Source organism: Perca fluviatilis, chromosome 20 (assembly GCF_010015445.1).
Source record: "Perca fluviatilis chromosome 20, GENO_Pfluv_1.0, whole genome shotgun sequence".
Classification (NCBI taxonomy): domain Eukaryota; kingdom Metazoa; phylum Chordata; class Actinopteri; order Perciformes; family Percidae; genus Perca; species Perca fluviatilis.
This window is the reverse complement of record NC_053131.1, coordinates 20,952,721-20,970,546: the sequence shown is the minus strand read 5'-3', so window position 1 is coordinate 20,970,546 and position 17,826 is coordinate 20,952,721. Positions and strand designations below refer to the sequence as shown.

At 39.3% G+C, this 17,826-nt stretch overlaps 3 protein-coding genes across 11 annotated transcripts in view; 2 read left to right on the top strand and 1 right to left on the bottom strand.

The window, feature by feature from the left end:
* The first annotated feature begins 127 nt into the window (after window positions 1-127).
* On the top strand, window positions 128-3,826 carry LOC120549748 (CD209 antigen-like). 2 transcript variants are annotated; one of them, XM_039786857.1, is made up of 7 exons: window positions 128-297; window positions 672-788; window positions 1,507-1,755; window positions 1,865-2,028; window positions 2,244-2,380; window positions 2,607-2,765; window positions 3,545-3,826. In XM_039786857.1, the coding sequence occupies exons 1-6, from the start codon at window positions 180-182 to the stop codon at window positions 2,761-2,763; spliced, it is 942 nt and encodes a 313-aa protein (XP_039642791.1). In that variant the 5' UTR covers window positions 128-179; the 3' UTR covers window positions 2,764-2,765; window positions 3,545-3,826. The 2 variants fall into 2 exon arrangements, with proteins under 2 accessions (XP_039642791.1, XP_039642790.1); XM_039786856.1 differs by having other exon boundaries at window positions 2,607-3,563.
* ttc8 (tetratricopeptide repeat domain 8) lies at window positions 2,841-8,612 on the bottom strand. 2 transcript variants are annotated; one of them, XM_039786853.1, is made up of 15 exons: window positions 8,401-8,612; window positions 8,040-8,063; window positions 7,793-7,913; window positions 7,626-7,689; window positions 7,367-7,526; window positions 6,926-7,015; window positions 6,798-6,842; window positions 6,614-6,699; window positions 6,416-6,503; window positions 6,203-6,313; window positions 5,942-6,081; window positions 5,144-5,318; window positions 4,838-4,960; window positions 3,820-3,903; window positions 2,841-3,706 (listed from the first exon to the last, which is right to left on the bottom strand). In XM_039786853.1, exons 1-15 carry the CDS (start codon window positions 8,512-8,514, stop codon window positions 3,590-3,592), a joined length of 1,542 nt encoding a protein of 513 aa, XP_039642787.1. In that variant the 5' UTR covers window positions 8,515-8,612; the 3' UTR covers window positions 2,841-3,589. The 2 variants fall into 2 exon arrangements, with proteins under 2 accessions (XP_039642787.1, XP_039642788.1); XM_039786854.1 differs by lacking the exon at window positions 8,040-8,063.
* A 910-nt stretch (window positions 8,613-9,522) lies between these two features.
* Window positions 9,523-17,826, top strand: part of eml5 (EMAP like 5) — a 37,545-nt gene continuing 29,241 nt past the window's right edge. For 5 of the 7 annotated variants that reach the window (XM_039785742.1, XM_039785740.1, XM_039785741.1 and 2 more), the window contains exons 1-2: window positions 9,526-10,070; window positions 16,762-16,921. In XM_039785742.1, the coding sequence (XP_039641676.1) occupies window positions 9,874-10,070; window positions 16,762-16,921 (357 nt within the window). In that variant the 5' untranslated portion in view covers window positions 9,526-9,873. Of the gene's footprint in view, window positions 10,071-16,761; window positions 16,922-17,826 lie in introns of all 7 variants that reach the window. The other 2 variants (XM_039785744.1, XM_039785743.1) reach the window with 1 other exon arrangement.

The following is a 17,826-nucleotide window of genomic DNA, read 5'->3' as shown; positions in this document are numbered from 1 at the left end:
CAAATGAACTTGATTTTCTGTTTGCAATGCAAACACACACACACACACACACACACACACACACACACACACACACACACACACACACACACACACACACACACACACACAGGACAATGTCCTAACAAATAATCTCTCCCAGACAATCAGGTTAGACTGCTCTCATTTCAACAGTCAAAATGGAGGACGGAGAAAGTTCAGTTGGCATTTATGATAGTTCATATAAGGAACTGATTTATCAAGAGGACTTCAGTGAAGATGAGCACACTCTCTACTCAAACCAAGAGAAGCAACAAGGTATAGTAAATGAGAAGTGAATAAATGACTGTGCACATCAACAAGAATCTGTTAAACTGTTATTTTTTTTCTTTCATACTTGTACCAGATTCTAAAATAGGGCTGGAGACATTGTATGAATTTCTATGCCATTTTTAACATGTATCTTTGTTTTGCTAAAAGCGCATGCTGTTAAATCACTGTATAGCTCAACCACTGATTATTATCGATACCATCTTTAGAATGTTGCAGGACAAATCAAAAGAAAAGTGTCTCATGTACTGAGGTTTTTCCTTTACCTTTTGTTAACTGTCTGCACATTATTTTGACAATATTGAACTGATAGTGTTACACAGTTCATGCCTCTGATATTGATCCACCTCTTCTCTGTGTAGTGTCCATGTCCATGTTGAGACCTGAATCCATTGGGAATCATTACAAACTGCTTACAGTAAGCCTGGCAGTGCTTGCTGTCATTCTACTAGCAGTTGACATTGGCCTGGGAGTCTATTGTAAGTCACTGTTCACCCCTCTCCTAGATTTACAATATATTGTGAAGATATCGAAGTGTTAGGTAGCCATGTGGTGACATCTCATTCACAATTAATTTGTGGTGGTGGAAGAAGTATTTGGATACTTTACTTAAGTAAAAATACAGTGTAAAAATACTCCTTACCTTTATTTGTCCAGTTTTAATGTCCTTGTTCCTAGCTGTAATGTAAATAGATGATGAGAACAATAAAAAAAAAGAGTCAGTGTACACAAAGGCTACTTGCTAATAATAATAATAAAGGTGATTCTAATTCTAAATACAATTAAAGGTCCTGCATTTAAAATATTACAAGTTACAGAATAAAAGTATTAATATCACAATATAAGTAACAAAAGTAAAAATACATATTTTACCGTATATCAAGTTTGCTGTCAGTACTCACATTAGGGCTACAAGGGCCTCCACCTTCAGCTCTTTAAATAACAGCAAGAGTGAGAGAGTAAGAATGAAGTGAAATAACTGAGAAATGTATTTGTGAAAATGTTAAAGATGCCTGATCATCAATAAGGATAATATATAAATGTTTTTCAATAATTTTTTTCTGCTCCTACTCCTGTGCTCATGTTTTGTTGTTTTATTTATACCTTAGGTAATTGTACATGAACTGTAAAAAGTGTTGTGCTTTAAAAAAATACTTAAACTGAGAAAACATAATTTGAGTAACACTACACTTACAGATAGCAAACTTACTGATGAGCAGCACATAACGGACATCAGCAATGAGGTGGCCAAACTGCAGGCTACTTACAACGATGCAGTCCAAAGCAGGGACGAAGCCAAGAAACAGTTGGCAAGCGAGATCAGTCAGCAGCAGTTTACCAAGTGGGAGATTGAACACGAGAATAAAAGACACAAATCCTATGAAAAGCTGAGTGACAAAATTCAACTGGAAATTGCAGCGCTGAAGTCCCACATCCCAATGATTAGTGAGAGCTTCTTTTTTTTTGACTGATTGTGTTATCAAGGTATAATTATATAATTATTTTGACAAAACCACCCCAACCAACAACACGTTTCCATTTTCTTTGGCAACAGAGGAGGGCTGCAGACACTGTCTACCAGGATGGACTTTCATGAACTCCTTGTGTTACTACTTCGCTTTCCTTGATAATATGTCACGCAGATCATGGCAGGAAGCCAGACAGTTCTGCACAAAACGAGGAGGTGACTTGGCAGTGATAGACAGCAGAGAGACACACGTAAGACTCAACATTTAGTCAACACATTCCATTTTTGTAATTCTTTTTTATAACACTTTACATTTTGTTTCTGAGCAGTAAAAGAGCTTGGTGGTACATGGAACCAAACAAGATAAATGAATGTACTTAACGTGTGTGTGTGTGTGTGTGTGTGTGTGTGTGTGTGTGTGTGTGTGTGTGTGTGTTTTGTGTGTGTACATTTCCGATGTTGGCAGCTGGCGATAAGTAACTTGATAAATAACTATCAAGACCGTGCGAGAGAAATAAGCATCAGTGGCTTCTGGATCGGACTGAGAGATGTGGAGCAAGAAGGGATTTGGAAATGGGTGGATGGAAGAACACTGAATGAGGGGTAACAGTTTCATACGTGTACAGTACATACTAAAAAAACAGATAACTCATCGGAGTCACATATTGTGATTTAAGGCATTGTTGTGATAGCACATTCACATACTGACAGCTGTGGCGCACCTCCATTTGTAATACAATGCTTCAAAATCAATGAGTAACTAATAATTAGTTGATACACCCAGTGGCAGAGCGGTTATTAGGGCTCAACAACCAATCATCTGTTTCAGGTTCTGGAATGATGGAGAGCCCAACAACCAGGGCAATGAGGACTGTGCAGCTGCATATCCCAGAAGCAACCCTTTTATGTCCTGGAATGATGCTCCATGCAATTATGAACTGAAATGGATTTGCCAAATGGCACCACAGTCTTCTTCTGAAAGCTAAATGTAATTTTAATCAGATTTATTTTTCAATGAATTGTTTGAATGAAGAATTAACTCAGCTTTGGAGACTTTTACACATCTTCTGAATCTTTTTATTGTCATGTCAATATTGTCAATGGCAAGAAAGGTCATAATATGAAAAATACATCTGATTTATGAAATTAACTTTAAATACAAGTTAACCATTTTACTGTAATAAATACTAATATTAGCTTTACCATGTACAAATGAATTACTACTATATAGATCTGTACACTTGGTAACCAATTTATCAAGAAAACACATACAGTCACATAAACTGTACATTCCTGCAAGTCATATGTTGCGTGCCAAAGCAGCACTGAGAGCGTCAGTTAGCATGGAGTTGTTAAATTAAGCTTGCAAATCTCACAGACATTTATTATTAGAAAACCAGTAAGTGTTAACCTAACCACTGGAGCTAAATATTAAACGTCTGTCTTGTTGGCCTTTTCGTGTGGAAAAAAACGAACTACCAGTGACCAGAGAGTGTGTAAATAAAAACGCAAAGCTTGTGGATCAGAGGGATTAAAGAAGAATGGGGAGAAAAGTACAAACGAACAGACATGCCATAACAAAGCCAGTAACATCCAAATTCAACGCTGGTGCGCAGAATGTTTCCAACGCGATACAAACCCCAAACTAATGCCCATTTGTAGATTTCCATGTCTGACTAATCTGCCAACTAATCTGCTAAGACCCTTTTTGTTCTGAAGCCTGATAGCTAACACCACAGCGAAATATCTCTTGTCTTTGACATCTAGATTATTCAAACCACACCTCGCTTCCTAAGCATGCTGCTCGGATGCTCACAGCACTGCAAAGTGCTGCCGAAGTTGCTTAAGAAGCTGCTGAGTGTCGACATGCTCCGGAAAGGAGTCCTCAGACTTTTGGGCGGCAGTGAAGCTGCTTTGAAGGTCTCCAATCTGCAAGCAGACAAAAACATCACTCTGGCTGACTGTAATGTGGAGATTATACTTTGTCTCTTTAACTACTGCATTGTTTAGATGTTCAGATGAATTAAATAATAATAAATTACCTTTTCAGAAAGAATGGAGAGGTTGAAGTGTGGCTCATACATGTGAGGGGCCAGTGATGCAGCAGTCTGCAGGAAGGCTTTTGACTAGCGCAAAGACAGGACAACCATTAATATTGTTGACATTATAATATTTGAGTTATTATCCTAATCTGAGCAGGATATGGAAATCTGAAATAAAAGTTTTCACTGCCAGAGCTCGCCTCCACCACATCTATGCCAGATGGCACATTTTACATCATTTGACAGACAGCAGATATCTGGCTTGAATTACGGCCTGCATTTTATTTTAATTTATAGTAGGGTTGCATCTGAGGAACGGGCAGGGGCATCTCCAAAATCAGACAGCAAAGATATAATTCTGCCATCTTGTTAGCTCAGTTTTTAGCGGTTTAAGTTAAGCTTAAAGACCATAACTGGTAATGATTTCTATGGAAAATGTAAACAACAGCCTTCATGGTTTAATGCAGTGTTGCACTCAAACTTTTAAAACAACTTAAAAACTAAGCAATAGGTACTTTATGTGTGGTTTGACAGCCGAACATCCCTACACAATATTAGTTCTGCTCATAGCTCCCATTCCAACTCCATCGTTATCCTAAAAGACACCTTATTTGTTATTCCTGCCCTTTTTTCAGCTTCTGTTAACAGTTTGTGCGGCTGTAGGATAACTACAGTCTCATGCAATATATCTCATAATCTTGTCTCATATCATTATATTAATGCTAAATTGATTTATTGGCCAGCTCTTGACTGGTCTAATTGGTGGCTTATAGCTTGTTGGATTTATAATGTGCAATTGTAACCTTCAAATGAATACTAATCAACACTGTGGTGTATTTAAGAAATAGTCTTCATACAGGCTACATTTGAATTTAACAACTAAGTGACAGTGTAATGTTACTTAAATATTGGTCTGTGTTACTTAATATTAGAGGGTCTAAAAGAACACAAATATGATCTCATATATCATATATGAACAGTGGAATAAAAGCTACGTGATTTAAAGATATATCTTCACCTGTTCGATACGACCTTTGCGCAGCTCCAGCACAGCGAGGTTGTTGTAGGCCTCAGCATGGTCATTATTAAAAGCCAAAGCCAATTTAAAACACTGGTGGGCCAGTGTCAAGTCCCCTATGCCCTGTAAACATAGAACACATGCACTTTGTACCAACTTCTATTTGTATCTACAGTATCTGATCTAAGCTTGTGAGTTCTATTTGCAAAAAGTCATTTTATTCAAACTCTAAACCGTATAAAGAGGGGGTAACATATTATTAAATCATCAGACATTCTGGGATATGTTCGGGGATTGTTAACTCACCACAGCCACATGTCCTAGGTTGTACCACACATCAGCCTGTTCCTCATCATTGGCCACCAGGGCCAGAGCCCTCTCAAATGAGGACAGAGTCATGTCGTACTGCTGGGCGTAGAAGCAGCACAAGCCCAGGTTGTTGTACAGCTGGCAGTTATACACCCCCATCTGGAGTAGCCGTCTAGCAATGGGATAAACTTATTGAATCACAGATGGGATATCATTTCTCATTGCATATACTGTAACCAGGGCTTTAAATTGACACCAGCCAACCCGCCAAATGCAGGTAATAATTAACTTTGGCGAGTAACATTGTAAAGTTTCTAGCCAATTTGGGCGTTGATGAAGAAGCAAATAACACTGCGTTTGTTTGAATCGGCAGGCTGCAGAAATGATACGACAAGTCAGTGCCAGATCTCTCTCTCCTTTCCGACAATAAATTTGTGCGGTTTTGTGTATGTTTGGCTTGGAACATAATCTTTATCCGGCAACACTGTTTGTAGAACTACAATTAGTACCTACATTTCCCATGGACACTATGTTGTGACATGTCATGCAACCGTTGGCTACGTATCTAGAGTGTGAGGTATCGATTGCGAGCCACGCTGAAACGGAGAAGGCGAACGGAATGGCGCGAAACAAACCAGAGGACATAAAAATAAAAGTTAGTTAGAAAAAAACGTGGCTAGTGGAAAATCTGATTGGCTGGTAACTTTTAAAACCTACTAGCCTTGTTGGCTAGTTAATTTAAAGCCCTGACTGTAACAATACATTACATAAAGTAAGCATGCATGTTTATTTGACCTGTAGAAGCGCAGGGCGATCTCAGGCTGATCAGTGTAGAAGTGATTGCTGCCTATACAGGCAATAGCCTCGACGTGGGTGTTGTCCTGCTTCAGGACATCTTTGTAATACTCCGTGGCTGATGAGATGTTGTTCATCTCCTGTGACAATATCACAGTATAAAGAGAACATATGGTTTCCTATTTCATTTTGGCAGTTGTATCTGGAAAGAGAACTAAGTGGACTCTATAGTAAGGACCATGGTGACATACTGTACTTTACCTCATGTATGCGAGCGATTCCTGTTTGAAGAGTAACCTCACCAGGAAAGTGGTCCAGGCCTTGCTTGAAAAGGTTAAGCGCTGTTATTGGTTGATCCAGGCGCAGATACACCTAAAGGGAAAACCCACACAAGGTTTTTCATTAATTATCAAACATTTGGCTTAAGGAAAGAGTATTTTTCATTGTTCCAACAAATTGGTAATGTGTCCCAACCTTTGCAAGGTAGAGATATGTATCTACCACCTCTTGGTGGTTGAGAGCTGATCTAAACTGTTTTTCTGCTTCTCGATATAAACCAAGTCTGCAAAGGTCAGATACTGTACATTAATCATTACATAGATTATAAAAAAATGCAACTTCGTTAAATGTCAGAAATGTTGAGCTCCAACAATTTGGATGTCTGTGAGTTACCTGTAGTAGCATTTTCCCAGCTGAACTTTCCACCACCAGTCTTTGAACTGAGCATGTTCCGTAGCTTGAGCAGCCAAATCTAAAGCCTGGACAAGAAATATAAAGTTTGTGTTGCATTAATAATAGTCAACAATCTTAAAAAGTAATATGAACTTTCCTTAACATAGATTTATTGAACACTTACATTTTTTACATCATTTTCATGATGGAAGATGTACTCGAACAGTGTCTGTGAAGGGAAATTATGGTTACTTGTCATGAAGAGAAAAAAAAGCAATGATCTTGATTCATTTTTGCAAGTCTCAGTCTTACCCTGGATAAATTAGGCTTTTGGGAATACTTGGCCAGGTTTAGTCTTGACAAGTTTATAAAAGGTCCTTCTGGATTGGTTAACATTGAAGCCTGGAAAAACAGTGAAACAAAATGTCATGCTAAATGCTTCAGGCTTTCTTCACAGTCAATATAGCAAAATGAAACACAATTAAAAATAAACTGGTGCACTAAACGTTATTGCTCTAACAATATTAATTTAAAGAATATTGTATTATAAAAGACTATAAACAAAGATAAATTAAACAAAATCAAATATTTGTTTTTTAAAGAGAAAGATAAAATTGATTATGTTAGCCTATATTGACCTGGCAGATTCTGTGTTTCAAATATAAGAGCTCTGGTGGGAAAAAATATATTTGTGTTTTACACTGAGCTTCTCAGTCGCTGCAGACTGACACAATTTCAGGCATATTTACTTACTGTCCCCAGACGGATGAATCTGCCAGAAGCACTAGTGACAGGACGAGCAGTGCTTGCAGTGCGTGGGGTCTTGATGGCCTGTTCCATTGTTCCAGGACGCCCTGACTGTGTGCTGGGTCTCACAAATCCTGTGATAGGACGCCCGGATTGCGTCATAGGCCTTGAATTCAGAAAAGAAAATTCTAATCTTAAGTAGTTGAAAATTAAGTCAATGGTAAAATTTCAAATAATAACACAATCATTGTCTGGCAGACAGCACCTGACAGCAGGTGTGGCACCTCCGCCATGACTTGTTCCAGGAAGCCTCAGTGATGTTCCGGGTCCTGGAAGAAAGTCAAGTCTTATTAATTAGACAAATTTAACCATTAAGTAAATGTATGAATTATTTGTTTTCTTAACTTGACACTGAGAAGAGTTTAAACATACGTGCAACTTGAGCAATAGAACTCTCATCCAGCATCATCTCAGCAATCCCCTCCTGGTCGACCTCAACTTCATCTATGTATACCATCTCTGTAAGAGCACGGGTTTTCAAGCTCCATGCAGCCTACGAAGCACACAATGATTCAATCATAAAGATGGCTTCAGATGTGAACATGTTACAATCAGGATCTATGTTGACCTATCCACAAGAAAAATGATGAAAAAGGAAGACAGAGAGGAACAAGGTTACCTCTGAGATAGTTAAGGAGGAGTCCTTGAGACAGCATGCAGTGAGTTAGTGAGAGAAGAAGAAAGTTGAGGACAGATGTGAATGAATGGGGGGAATTTAAAAATGAATGGAAAATATGGTGCAAGGAAGAACAAAAATTAAATGCAGTGTAACGTTTTCCATCAACAATTAAGGCACATGATGAGTCAACGACGTGCCAGTTAATACAGCGTTACCTAAATTAAATTACGATACTCTATAAAGACTCAACTAATCAGGATTATACTCAGGTTCTACCGCTTTCCTGCGTTAGCAAACAAGCAGGCTTTCCTTAATGGATAATCGCTAGCACGCTAGGCTAACTTTACCACAGTAACGTTACCTGGTCGTACGGGTTGTCTTGTAATATTTTTGTGCAAATATCTGAACATTGTTGGAGCTTTCGCTTCCTGAAATAGCTCCACGCCAAAAACAAAGGATCCATCGTCACCTCCATTGCTTTTGTGGAGGAAAAATGGTTGGAAGAATCGGCTACCAAGATATTTAGCAAAGCTGGGATGATGGGCGAGACCGAAGCTTTCTCTGTCGCTCGGCAACGGCGGAAGAGGGCGGTGCTTTACTGACGTAGTTTCCTCTAATAAAATAAAAAATAAAATAAAGAGAATATGCAATGTTTTTTTAATATATCGGTGCTTAATAAATCATGTTTTAGTTAGATTATTACATGTTACTGCAAATAAATCATGCCCTGTATATCAAAGAAGAAACAAGAAAAATAAAATGAAAGTAATATACAATGTAAATGTATGAATCCAATAGAGTGTAAAAGGCATAGTTTATCTTACTCAGATGTCTCTAAATAACTCATGATAATCGTATTATGCACAGCTTAACAGACTCAATATAATTTCCATATTTAATAAAGAACAATTCAAAATGGAGAGATTTTGAAAACTTGGAACTGAATATGGATATAAAATGTACCTGATAAAATTAGTAAGTAAACAGTTAGTTGTATTTTCTGGTGCTTATCAGTAGCCAAGAATGTTATTTTATATTACATTATCATAATATAAAATAAAATTCTTAGCTTCTACATTACTCATTTAGGAAGATCATGAAGCAAAAGTTTTGTTGTTTCTTTTCATCTTACAAAACTCACATTTATTTGGGACATCTGTAGATAAAAATAAAGTTTTTTTGAATGTAACGTTATATTATGACATAAATTATATCCTTAGGGGAATGTTTTGTGTCTATTTGTGTGTGTAAGATACACACACATTCAGAGTATGATATTTTCAATAAGACACAATGAGTTAATGTTAAATTTAAATTCTGTTATGCAGTTTTAATTAGAGCCTAGCATAACTTTTCTAGCCATGAGGGATTGTACCTTATATACTGTCTATGGATTGTACTCGCCTGCTTTTTTTCCTCCAGGATGAGTTAAAGAATCTGATTGGACGACAAACTGGTCCGTCATCTTTGTGGGCGGTACCTGTGGAATAACAGTGCAGCTCCATCTTTGTAGGATTTGACAGGAGCTCTGACCTGTGTCGAAGAGGACCGCAAGCTTTGGGCTGAAGAAGTACAAGTGGATTCTCACAATGAGAACAACAGCTTAGAAACCTGTTTCTTAAATAGAGACGGAGGGCTTTCATCTTATCGGACTGCAAGACTATACATTCACGTGACCCTCAAACATGCCTAATTTCAACGCTCTATCTGGATTGGTAAAAATCGAACGGAACTAATGGGACACACGGGCTTAAAATAAAGCCTTATTGGTGAATGACACTATATCAGAAACCCTACGTGATAGCAACACAGAGACACACACGGAAGTGCGGACATGGCTGACAGAACTGCTCCCAACTGCCACCTGAGACTGGAGTGGGTGTACGGATACCGGGGACATCAGTGCCGCAACAACCTGTACTACACCGCCGCCAAGGAAATAGTCTATTTTGTCGCTGGTGTGGGAGTTGTGTACAACACCCGAGAGCATAAGCAGAAATTTTACCTGGGGCACAATGATGACATAATCAGGTAGTGTTGATACACACAACAGTTTGTTTTCAGCACCTCGGACAGCATCTGACCCACAGCAGAATTGACATGAATTGATATTGTAGTGTTGTCATTGTGCGTGCTTGTGCAATGTAATATGATATAGTTTTAGCTTCATAGGGAGCTTGAGGGGGCACACACCTACCCAACAGCATCCCCGGAGTTAGTAGGGGCTTCAGTATTACTCCAGCAGGACAGATACTTATTTTTTTTTTTTTTTTTTTTTTACCAGCCTTCCAGATTGAAGGGTGGTCTTTCTCACTACTAGATATTACACTGCTGTCACTCTTGTAGTTGCAGGGCTGCTAGAATATTGCATTGGAGTTAATCATCAAACCCAAATTAATCATTTAGGGGAAATACCACTGAAATTTCATCTGAGCTCAAGGTGATTCTTTAAAAATGTTTTTTTTTTTGGTCCAACTAAAAGTCTAAAACGCAAAGATATTTAATTTATATTTATTTTAAAAAATATATATTTGGCACTTTTGCTTAATAAATGACTAATAAATGAAAAAACGATTAATTGATCATCAGAAAAGTTAACTATTATTTTTCAGTAGATTGTCTAAACAATTATTCAAAGATTTCTTTCTTTGGTGATGTTCTCAGATTGCTGGCACTCCTGGTTCCATCCTGGTAGTAGACAAGTTCCAAAATATAAAAAAATAAAATGTGTGGAGCAATCACACTTGAACAGCTGTCCTTGAAGGCATCCTCCTTGGATTGGAAAGCTTTCCATGGGTTGTGGTAACTCAAACAAACCTTGAATCACCTTCTCTTTGATAATGCAGCAAAGTAACCAGTGTTACATCACACATATAATTATCCTGCCTTTCCAACTGTTTTCTCAACATGCCACACATCAGTGACCTGTGTTCAACGCTCCAGCGCTTGTGTTGACATGTGTGTGTGGGTTGGCTTGGAGATGACTAGCATTCTATACTGTGTCGGTAGTCAGCTGGACTCCTGCTCCATTATTAATGGCACAATAGAGATACTAACCCTCTGCTGCCCTGTGGGTGAAGTGCCTGAGTTCAAACGCTTAGCTGAAGGAGTCACTGACTGCATTTGCAAGACTAATGACTATGCAAAAGTAATGAATTGGTTAACCATCAAATTGGCCATCTGCAGGCCTACATCTGTTTTTACATTCATACGGATTATGTCAGATCAGGCTCCTTATGGCGTCATTTGGTCTTTTGTTACTTTTTCTGCAGCCAGGTTGTTTAAAGCTTTAGCGTTATAAAGACATTTACAGTACAAGCCACACAGATCTCTTGAGCTGTCTGTTATTGTTGAAGCAGACCAGGTATTAGTCATTTTAAATGCAGATCTCAGAGGAGTGCTTGTGAAGCTCTCATAAACACTTCCTTTTACTTAGATGGCTATGGCACAACCAGGAGCCATCCTCAGCAGATCCAGTGCTGAATAACTGTTAGACTGCTCTCACGTTGCACTAACTCATGTGGAATAGATGCTGCCCCCTCAGATAGCACTATGATTCAAATCCCTCTTTGTTGCTCTTGTCTTCCTTTTTCTCAGTCAATTTTGGTTGCTTGTGAGCTACATATAAATTGGTGTTTTACTTCATGAATTAATTACTGGCCTTGTTTCTCCCTCCTGGTTTTATCTTGCCCTGCAGTCTCTTAACTGGTATCCCAGTCTGATGTAGAGGAGCTAATAGGCAGGTTTTCACATGAAGGAAAGGCTCGGCTGTCCATGACAGCCTTCTTTAGCAGGTCTGGCTCTTAAATTAAATTCATAGGTTATTGGGCAATAACATAAAAGGCTGAGGATGTAATGTGCTGTAGTTAAAACAAAATTCCCCTTGAGTCATGCTTGTAAATTCAGTAGCAAAAAAATGTTATTTGCTATTCTTTCCTCACATCGCTCTGTAGTTGTTCCACTCTTTTGCAGTTCAGATATTTATTCCAGTCTCAAAGAACCTGAGGCTACTGCTAATAACCTGCAGGAGTCAGTACCACAAATATTAATCTCTCCTTTTGCAAGCATGCTGACATGCCACACATGCACACTAAAAAATAAGCTGAATTACTAAAAGATGCTTTGAGTGTGTGAATTCCCATAACCATAGCAAAACAGCACACACAATCCAGTCCAGGTAGGAATAGTGAAGGTGAAGGAACATATTCATATTATACATAAATCTGTATCAATAAGAATGTCACTTTCTGTACCTAAAATCAGGTATTTTTATTTTTATTTGTCACATGAAAAGTCGTACAAGGTACAATTTGAAGTTGAAGTGGAATCTAATCCCATCAGCTCCTTTAACTTTTGCATGATTGATCATAAAGCAGAATGCGGGGTGTGTATGTGTGTGTGTGTGTGTGTGTGTGTGTGTGTGTGTGTGTGTGTGTGTGTGTGAATGTGTGTGCGTGTGTGTGTGTGTGTGTGTGTGTGTGTGTGTTTGGGTGGGGGGGGGTGGGCAGTCTTAAGCAGTGTCCTCACTTAGGATCCTGTTGGCCCGAGGGTAGAAGCTCCTCCTGAGCCTCTCAGTGCTGGCCTGGTGTTTCCGGTACCTTCTTCCCGACCTCAACAGGGAGAAAAGACTGTTTCCCTTTTACCCTTGTTACCCTGGTGCGTTGACATCAGCGTTTAAAAATGTCAAAAGATAGCCAACCTTAGCTTTATTTTCTGCTGTTTTTCAAAATCTTGGCTTATTTATGTTCTATGTTATGATAGAGTGTGAAAGTTAATGAGAGAGTGTTATGGACGCAGGAATAAAAGGATGTCTCATGTTACAATATCTTGTTAACTTTATGATGGACCACAGCCAGTGTTATGGATTATAGATGCCAGTCCCAGACTGGTGTTGTTTCAGTGAGCTTGGAGAGATGCAGTGAAAACATTTCTATTAATATTGCCTAATTAATTATTTTTTTCTTGTTAGAATTTGCAGGAAGGTGCATGCAATCAAATGTGTCAGGTTTGCAGAGAAGAGTCTTGCACCTGTACTCTGTGAACTGTATGAGCCAATGCGAACTAACTCTACATATTAATGTATGAGCTAAAGTCAGAAGTATAAGTCTGTAAAGTCATTATAGTGTGTTTGATATACATGCAATATTTGAGTTTCTAACAATATTACTATTGCGCAATGGTTTGGGCTATGCATTTCCTAAAAAATTGTCTTTTTCTGCTGACTTTGGTCTCAACAGAATGTCAGTCACCACTGTATTTAATCATTTATGATTGCATCAAAACATGCTCATACATTTTAATCACCATAATCACAAGGGGGAAAAGTAGAAAACAGCTCTAATAAAAGAAGATCTAGTGAGAAGATGATAGGAAAAAAAGAAAATCATACCAATAACCTTTACTGTTGGTAGCAATGCTGTCTGCTTCCTTTTGTTTCTTACCTTTACACATATTTCCAGGTGCTCTGTGCAGTGTCAGTGACATACTGAGGGCGTAGGTCCCATCATCACTGTGAGTAGCTGGCTGGTCTCTAAAGAGCAGATCTGCCGTCCCCAATTAGGATCCGCCAGAGTTCAGTACGTTAACTTAGCACAGTGGCATGATTCAGCATTGTTGTCGCTGGGATTAAAGAAATGAACTCGGACTGACGTCTCATTTAAGTGGTGATGTTATGAATGTTTCACACAGATGAGCTGGAAGAGGCTACACATGCCCTCACTTAGAAACAGCAACGATGTTAATGGTGCCAAACTTTATATTAATATAATGTATTTATGAGTGGATGAGGACCAAATTAAATATCACAATATTGTGGACCAAATACCTCAGTATTAATATATTGTATATATTTTGGAAATGATAATTGGTCATTTCAGAAGGTATTTACACTATTGATTCGTTTTGTGGATATGATGATGAATTATTCATGTTTACTCGGAAACAATCAACTGGACAATTAAGTAGAGCTAAAGTGATTAGTGTCCATACATCGATTAGTTGATTGATCAATTATCATTGCAGCCCTGCAATTAATAAAACATTTTTTTATCAAAAATCCCTGAATGACATCTAGTCTGGTATCGGGACAACATTATATTTATTGGGGCTGTAACTCATGATTATTTTCATTTTCGATAAATCTGTCAATTAGCCTTTTTTTACAAGAGATTGATTAATCGTTATCCATAAAATGTCAGAAAATAATGGAAAGCGCCTATTATAATTTCCCACAGCCATTAGATTTAACTATCTAATGACATAGATATTTAATACATAGTGATATAAAACAGAAAAAAACAGCAAATCCTCACATTTGAGAAGCTTTAACCAGCAAAATCTGGAAATGTTTCCTAATAAATGACTTAACCAATTATTAAAGAAATTCATTTTCTTTCGATTTACTAATCAATTAGCTGATCAATTGCTTCAGCGCAAATATAAGACACCATCTCCAGTGAAGAGATCCACTAATTTTGGTTTTCTGAAGTATTTGAGGACTAACAAAAATGAAACCTACCCTCTTGGGTGTCATGTTGGCATGTTCAGCCAGAATCCTGTCTGATGTCGCCCCCTTTTCTTCCTCTTTGTCCCTTTGACTTTCTAATAAAGCAGAGCACCACTATAGTCATCAATTGTTTACTTTCACACCTGGTTTTATATTTGTAGTATGCAGTGTAGGTGTTTCAGATGGAGTTTGATGGGCAGCTGGATTAAAAATACTTTGTGGAATCCTGGGTAATATCCTTTACTGTATAGACCTTCAGAAACATCATAATCCTCTGCTCTTTTTAATCCACTGTATAGGCAAACAATCAGACAAAGGAAACTACTGCGGGCAATGTGAATCAAAGTTGTCTCCGTTGCTCACCATATCATGAGGGTCTATTATAATTCCTGCCCATATAATAGAAAAAAATGTTGTGTTGAAGAAGGGAAAACATTTAGCTGGAATGGATAAAGGTGTGTCTCGTGCTCTTCTGTGTCGTTTAGGTGACCTTGGTCTCTTCCTGTGCTGCATCTTTGCGTCTTCACCATGGAAAATCAACTCTTCCGGCAGTTGTTTTTACTCTTATCAACATGAAAACAGGCTGTTTAATTGCTGCAGTATTTAGCTTGTTTGTATTACAGGACTTGGCAGATGGAAGACAGGCGCATCAAACAGCCGTAGCCCTCAGTATACCAACAGGAGAACCACGGTGATGCACTGCAGGCTAAGTCATTAGTGATGGCATTTAGGAAGCTCTTCAGCTGACAGAAATGTAAATGAAACAGGGATCTTGTTGTAGCTGGCTCACAGGCCACACTGAATTTTCCAAGCAGTAACATGGACATAGCATACATATTAACGGTGGTAGGATGTGAGACATAACTGAAGTGAAAGTCCAGCTTAGTGTCAGTGTTGCTTGCAAATTCTTTTGGCCTGAGATTTCCTTCATAGCTTTTATTCTTCACGCTTGTTGTTCCAGTGTCAAACCAAACAGATTTGCTGTGCAATACATGCTTGTGCCAGAGCAGGTTTCTCAGCTGTGTCTGTCTGCATCTCAGTGTTCCAATCATTTTTTTTCTCTTCCTTTGAATGCTATTTATAACTGCCTTGCTCTGATTATATAATTCATAAAAAGTAAGATGCAAAATTGTGCCAGGTTTGGAGAGAGGTTCAACAAAGAAGGTGGGAAAGCGGAAGTGATGAGAAAAGACCAGGAGAGAGAGTTGAGGGAGGACAAAGACCTGCCACATCTCACCCACCTCAGCTTTCAGAGACATTACACTGCCAAATCTTTGTCAGGTCCATGGTGACGCGGTGTGAATGCAGATGAGGTGTGACGAGTCAGACAGAAAGATTCCTGCCTGAGAACTTTGGGGGACAGAAACAGAGAAAGACAGGGAAGAGTGAGGTGTAAAGTGTGAGAAAGTGAAAATGGAAGAAGACCTAATTTGTTTTGAGCTGCTTGTTCTCAGCAGGTTGAGGCTGCCCGGCCTGCGAAAGCTCATCCAACCTGCTGTCTGAATACAAGCCAGGGTTAGAAATTCTGGAGAGCAAAATGGGCAGCCTGATTATAATGGAGGGAGCTCCGTCACAGCATGAAATATATAGGCCAGGACAAGGCAAGAGGAAGAATTGCCCAGTGAATCACGGTGGCCTGCCTGAAACGTGACTGGCGGCCACTGAAAGGATGGGAGGGAGTGACAGCTTTATACAGCAGGCTGTTGCTCAGCTGTAGAGTGGGAATGCTTATGGGTGGGGGAGGTACGAGTGGAGTGGAGGGAACGGGGGAGATTATGTAAGAGTGTTACAAACATGCCTGGTGATGCAAGAAACCTCAGATGAATTATAAAAAGTAAAATGGACAGAGAAGGGACACTAAGAAAATCAACAAAAATGGAGACAAAAGACATTCACAGATTCACCAATACTACTTTTTATACTATATGAACATGAAGCCAGGCTGTGTATTTGAGCATGGCTGAGTTAAATGGACCGTGTCACCTCGTCAAGCTGCCCCTCTGCTTCCATATTCAGACCCATCATAGACTTAATGTGTTCATCTCATCCCAGTGGTTTCCACTGCAAGGGTGAATCCCTTGTCTGTTCCCAACACACACACACACACACACACACACACACACACACACACACACACACACACATGCAAGCATGCAAGCATGCAAAATGGCAATGCTAACCAGATGTTTTCTCTCCCTTGTCTCTCTCTCTGTACAGTTTAGCTCTGCATCCGGAGCGTGTGTTGGTGGCCACAGGACAGGTGGGCAAGGAGCCTTATATCTGTGTATGGGACTCCTACACCCTGCAGACTGTGTCCATCCTCAAGGATGTGCACACACATGGCATTGCCTGCCTGGCCTTCGACCTCGAGGGGCAGGTACAGTTGTGACATGATTAGATTATTATTTTAATTGTGGTATTTTTAGGCCTTTATTGGATAGGACAGGTTAGACATGAAAGGGGAGAGAGACATGCAGCAAAAGGCCGCAGGTCAGAATCGAACCCGCTGCTGCTGCGGCGAGGACTGAGCCTCTTTATATAGGCGCGCTCTACCAGGTGAGCTACCCAGGCGCCCCAGTTGTGACAACAGCTAGCATATACTAGGAAATTGACTGTTCCCTAACAGTCTTTGAATAGTTTTTAGTTCTTCCATAAGGCACTGGTTTCTTCTAAGAAAAGAGCACAGACAGAACTGAAACGAGAAACTGAACAAACTGAAACAGAAAAGTTTTCGTTTGAGAGGCACAGACGCAGCATTCAAAACTCCACTCAAGAGCTGCAGACTGGCTTTTGCAGCTCGCCCGCTGGGCTGAGTTTTTAAAATGACACATCTGTGAATACTCCAGCAGTATTGGCTGGACAGCTGCACCCAGACATGCTCTACTTGGTAGATTTTTCAGGAAAACACTCAGCTGCAATGCTTGGTACCTTACATCACAGAGTTTGACAGGACCTGGCTGTGTTAAGGTGAGACAAGCTTCAGCACATTTAAGTACTCTTGTGAAAATAACCAACTGGCATCTGGACAGTGGGACCATATATGCATGTTATTTGTAACTTGCTATTGAACGTTTTCATGTTATCTTTTAAACCAGCTCCCTGCAGACTTGCCAATAGTTAATATTTACACGCTGCAGCCTCCACCCAATGTTGATTTGGACTATATTAATTGATACTGTGCGGAAGCATCTCTAGGTTTTTATCTTTGCACGTCTCGCTTTTCCTCCCGTAGGAGCTCTCAGAATTATACCTCCTGTATTTTGCAGTAAGAGACAGGAAGAT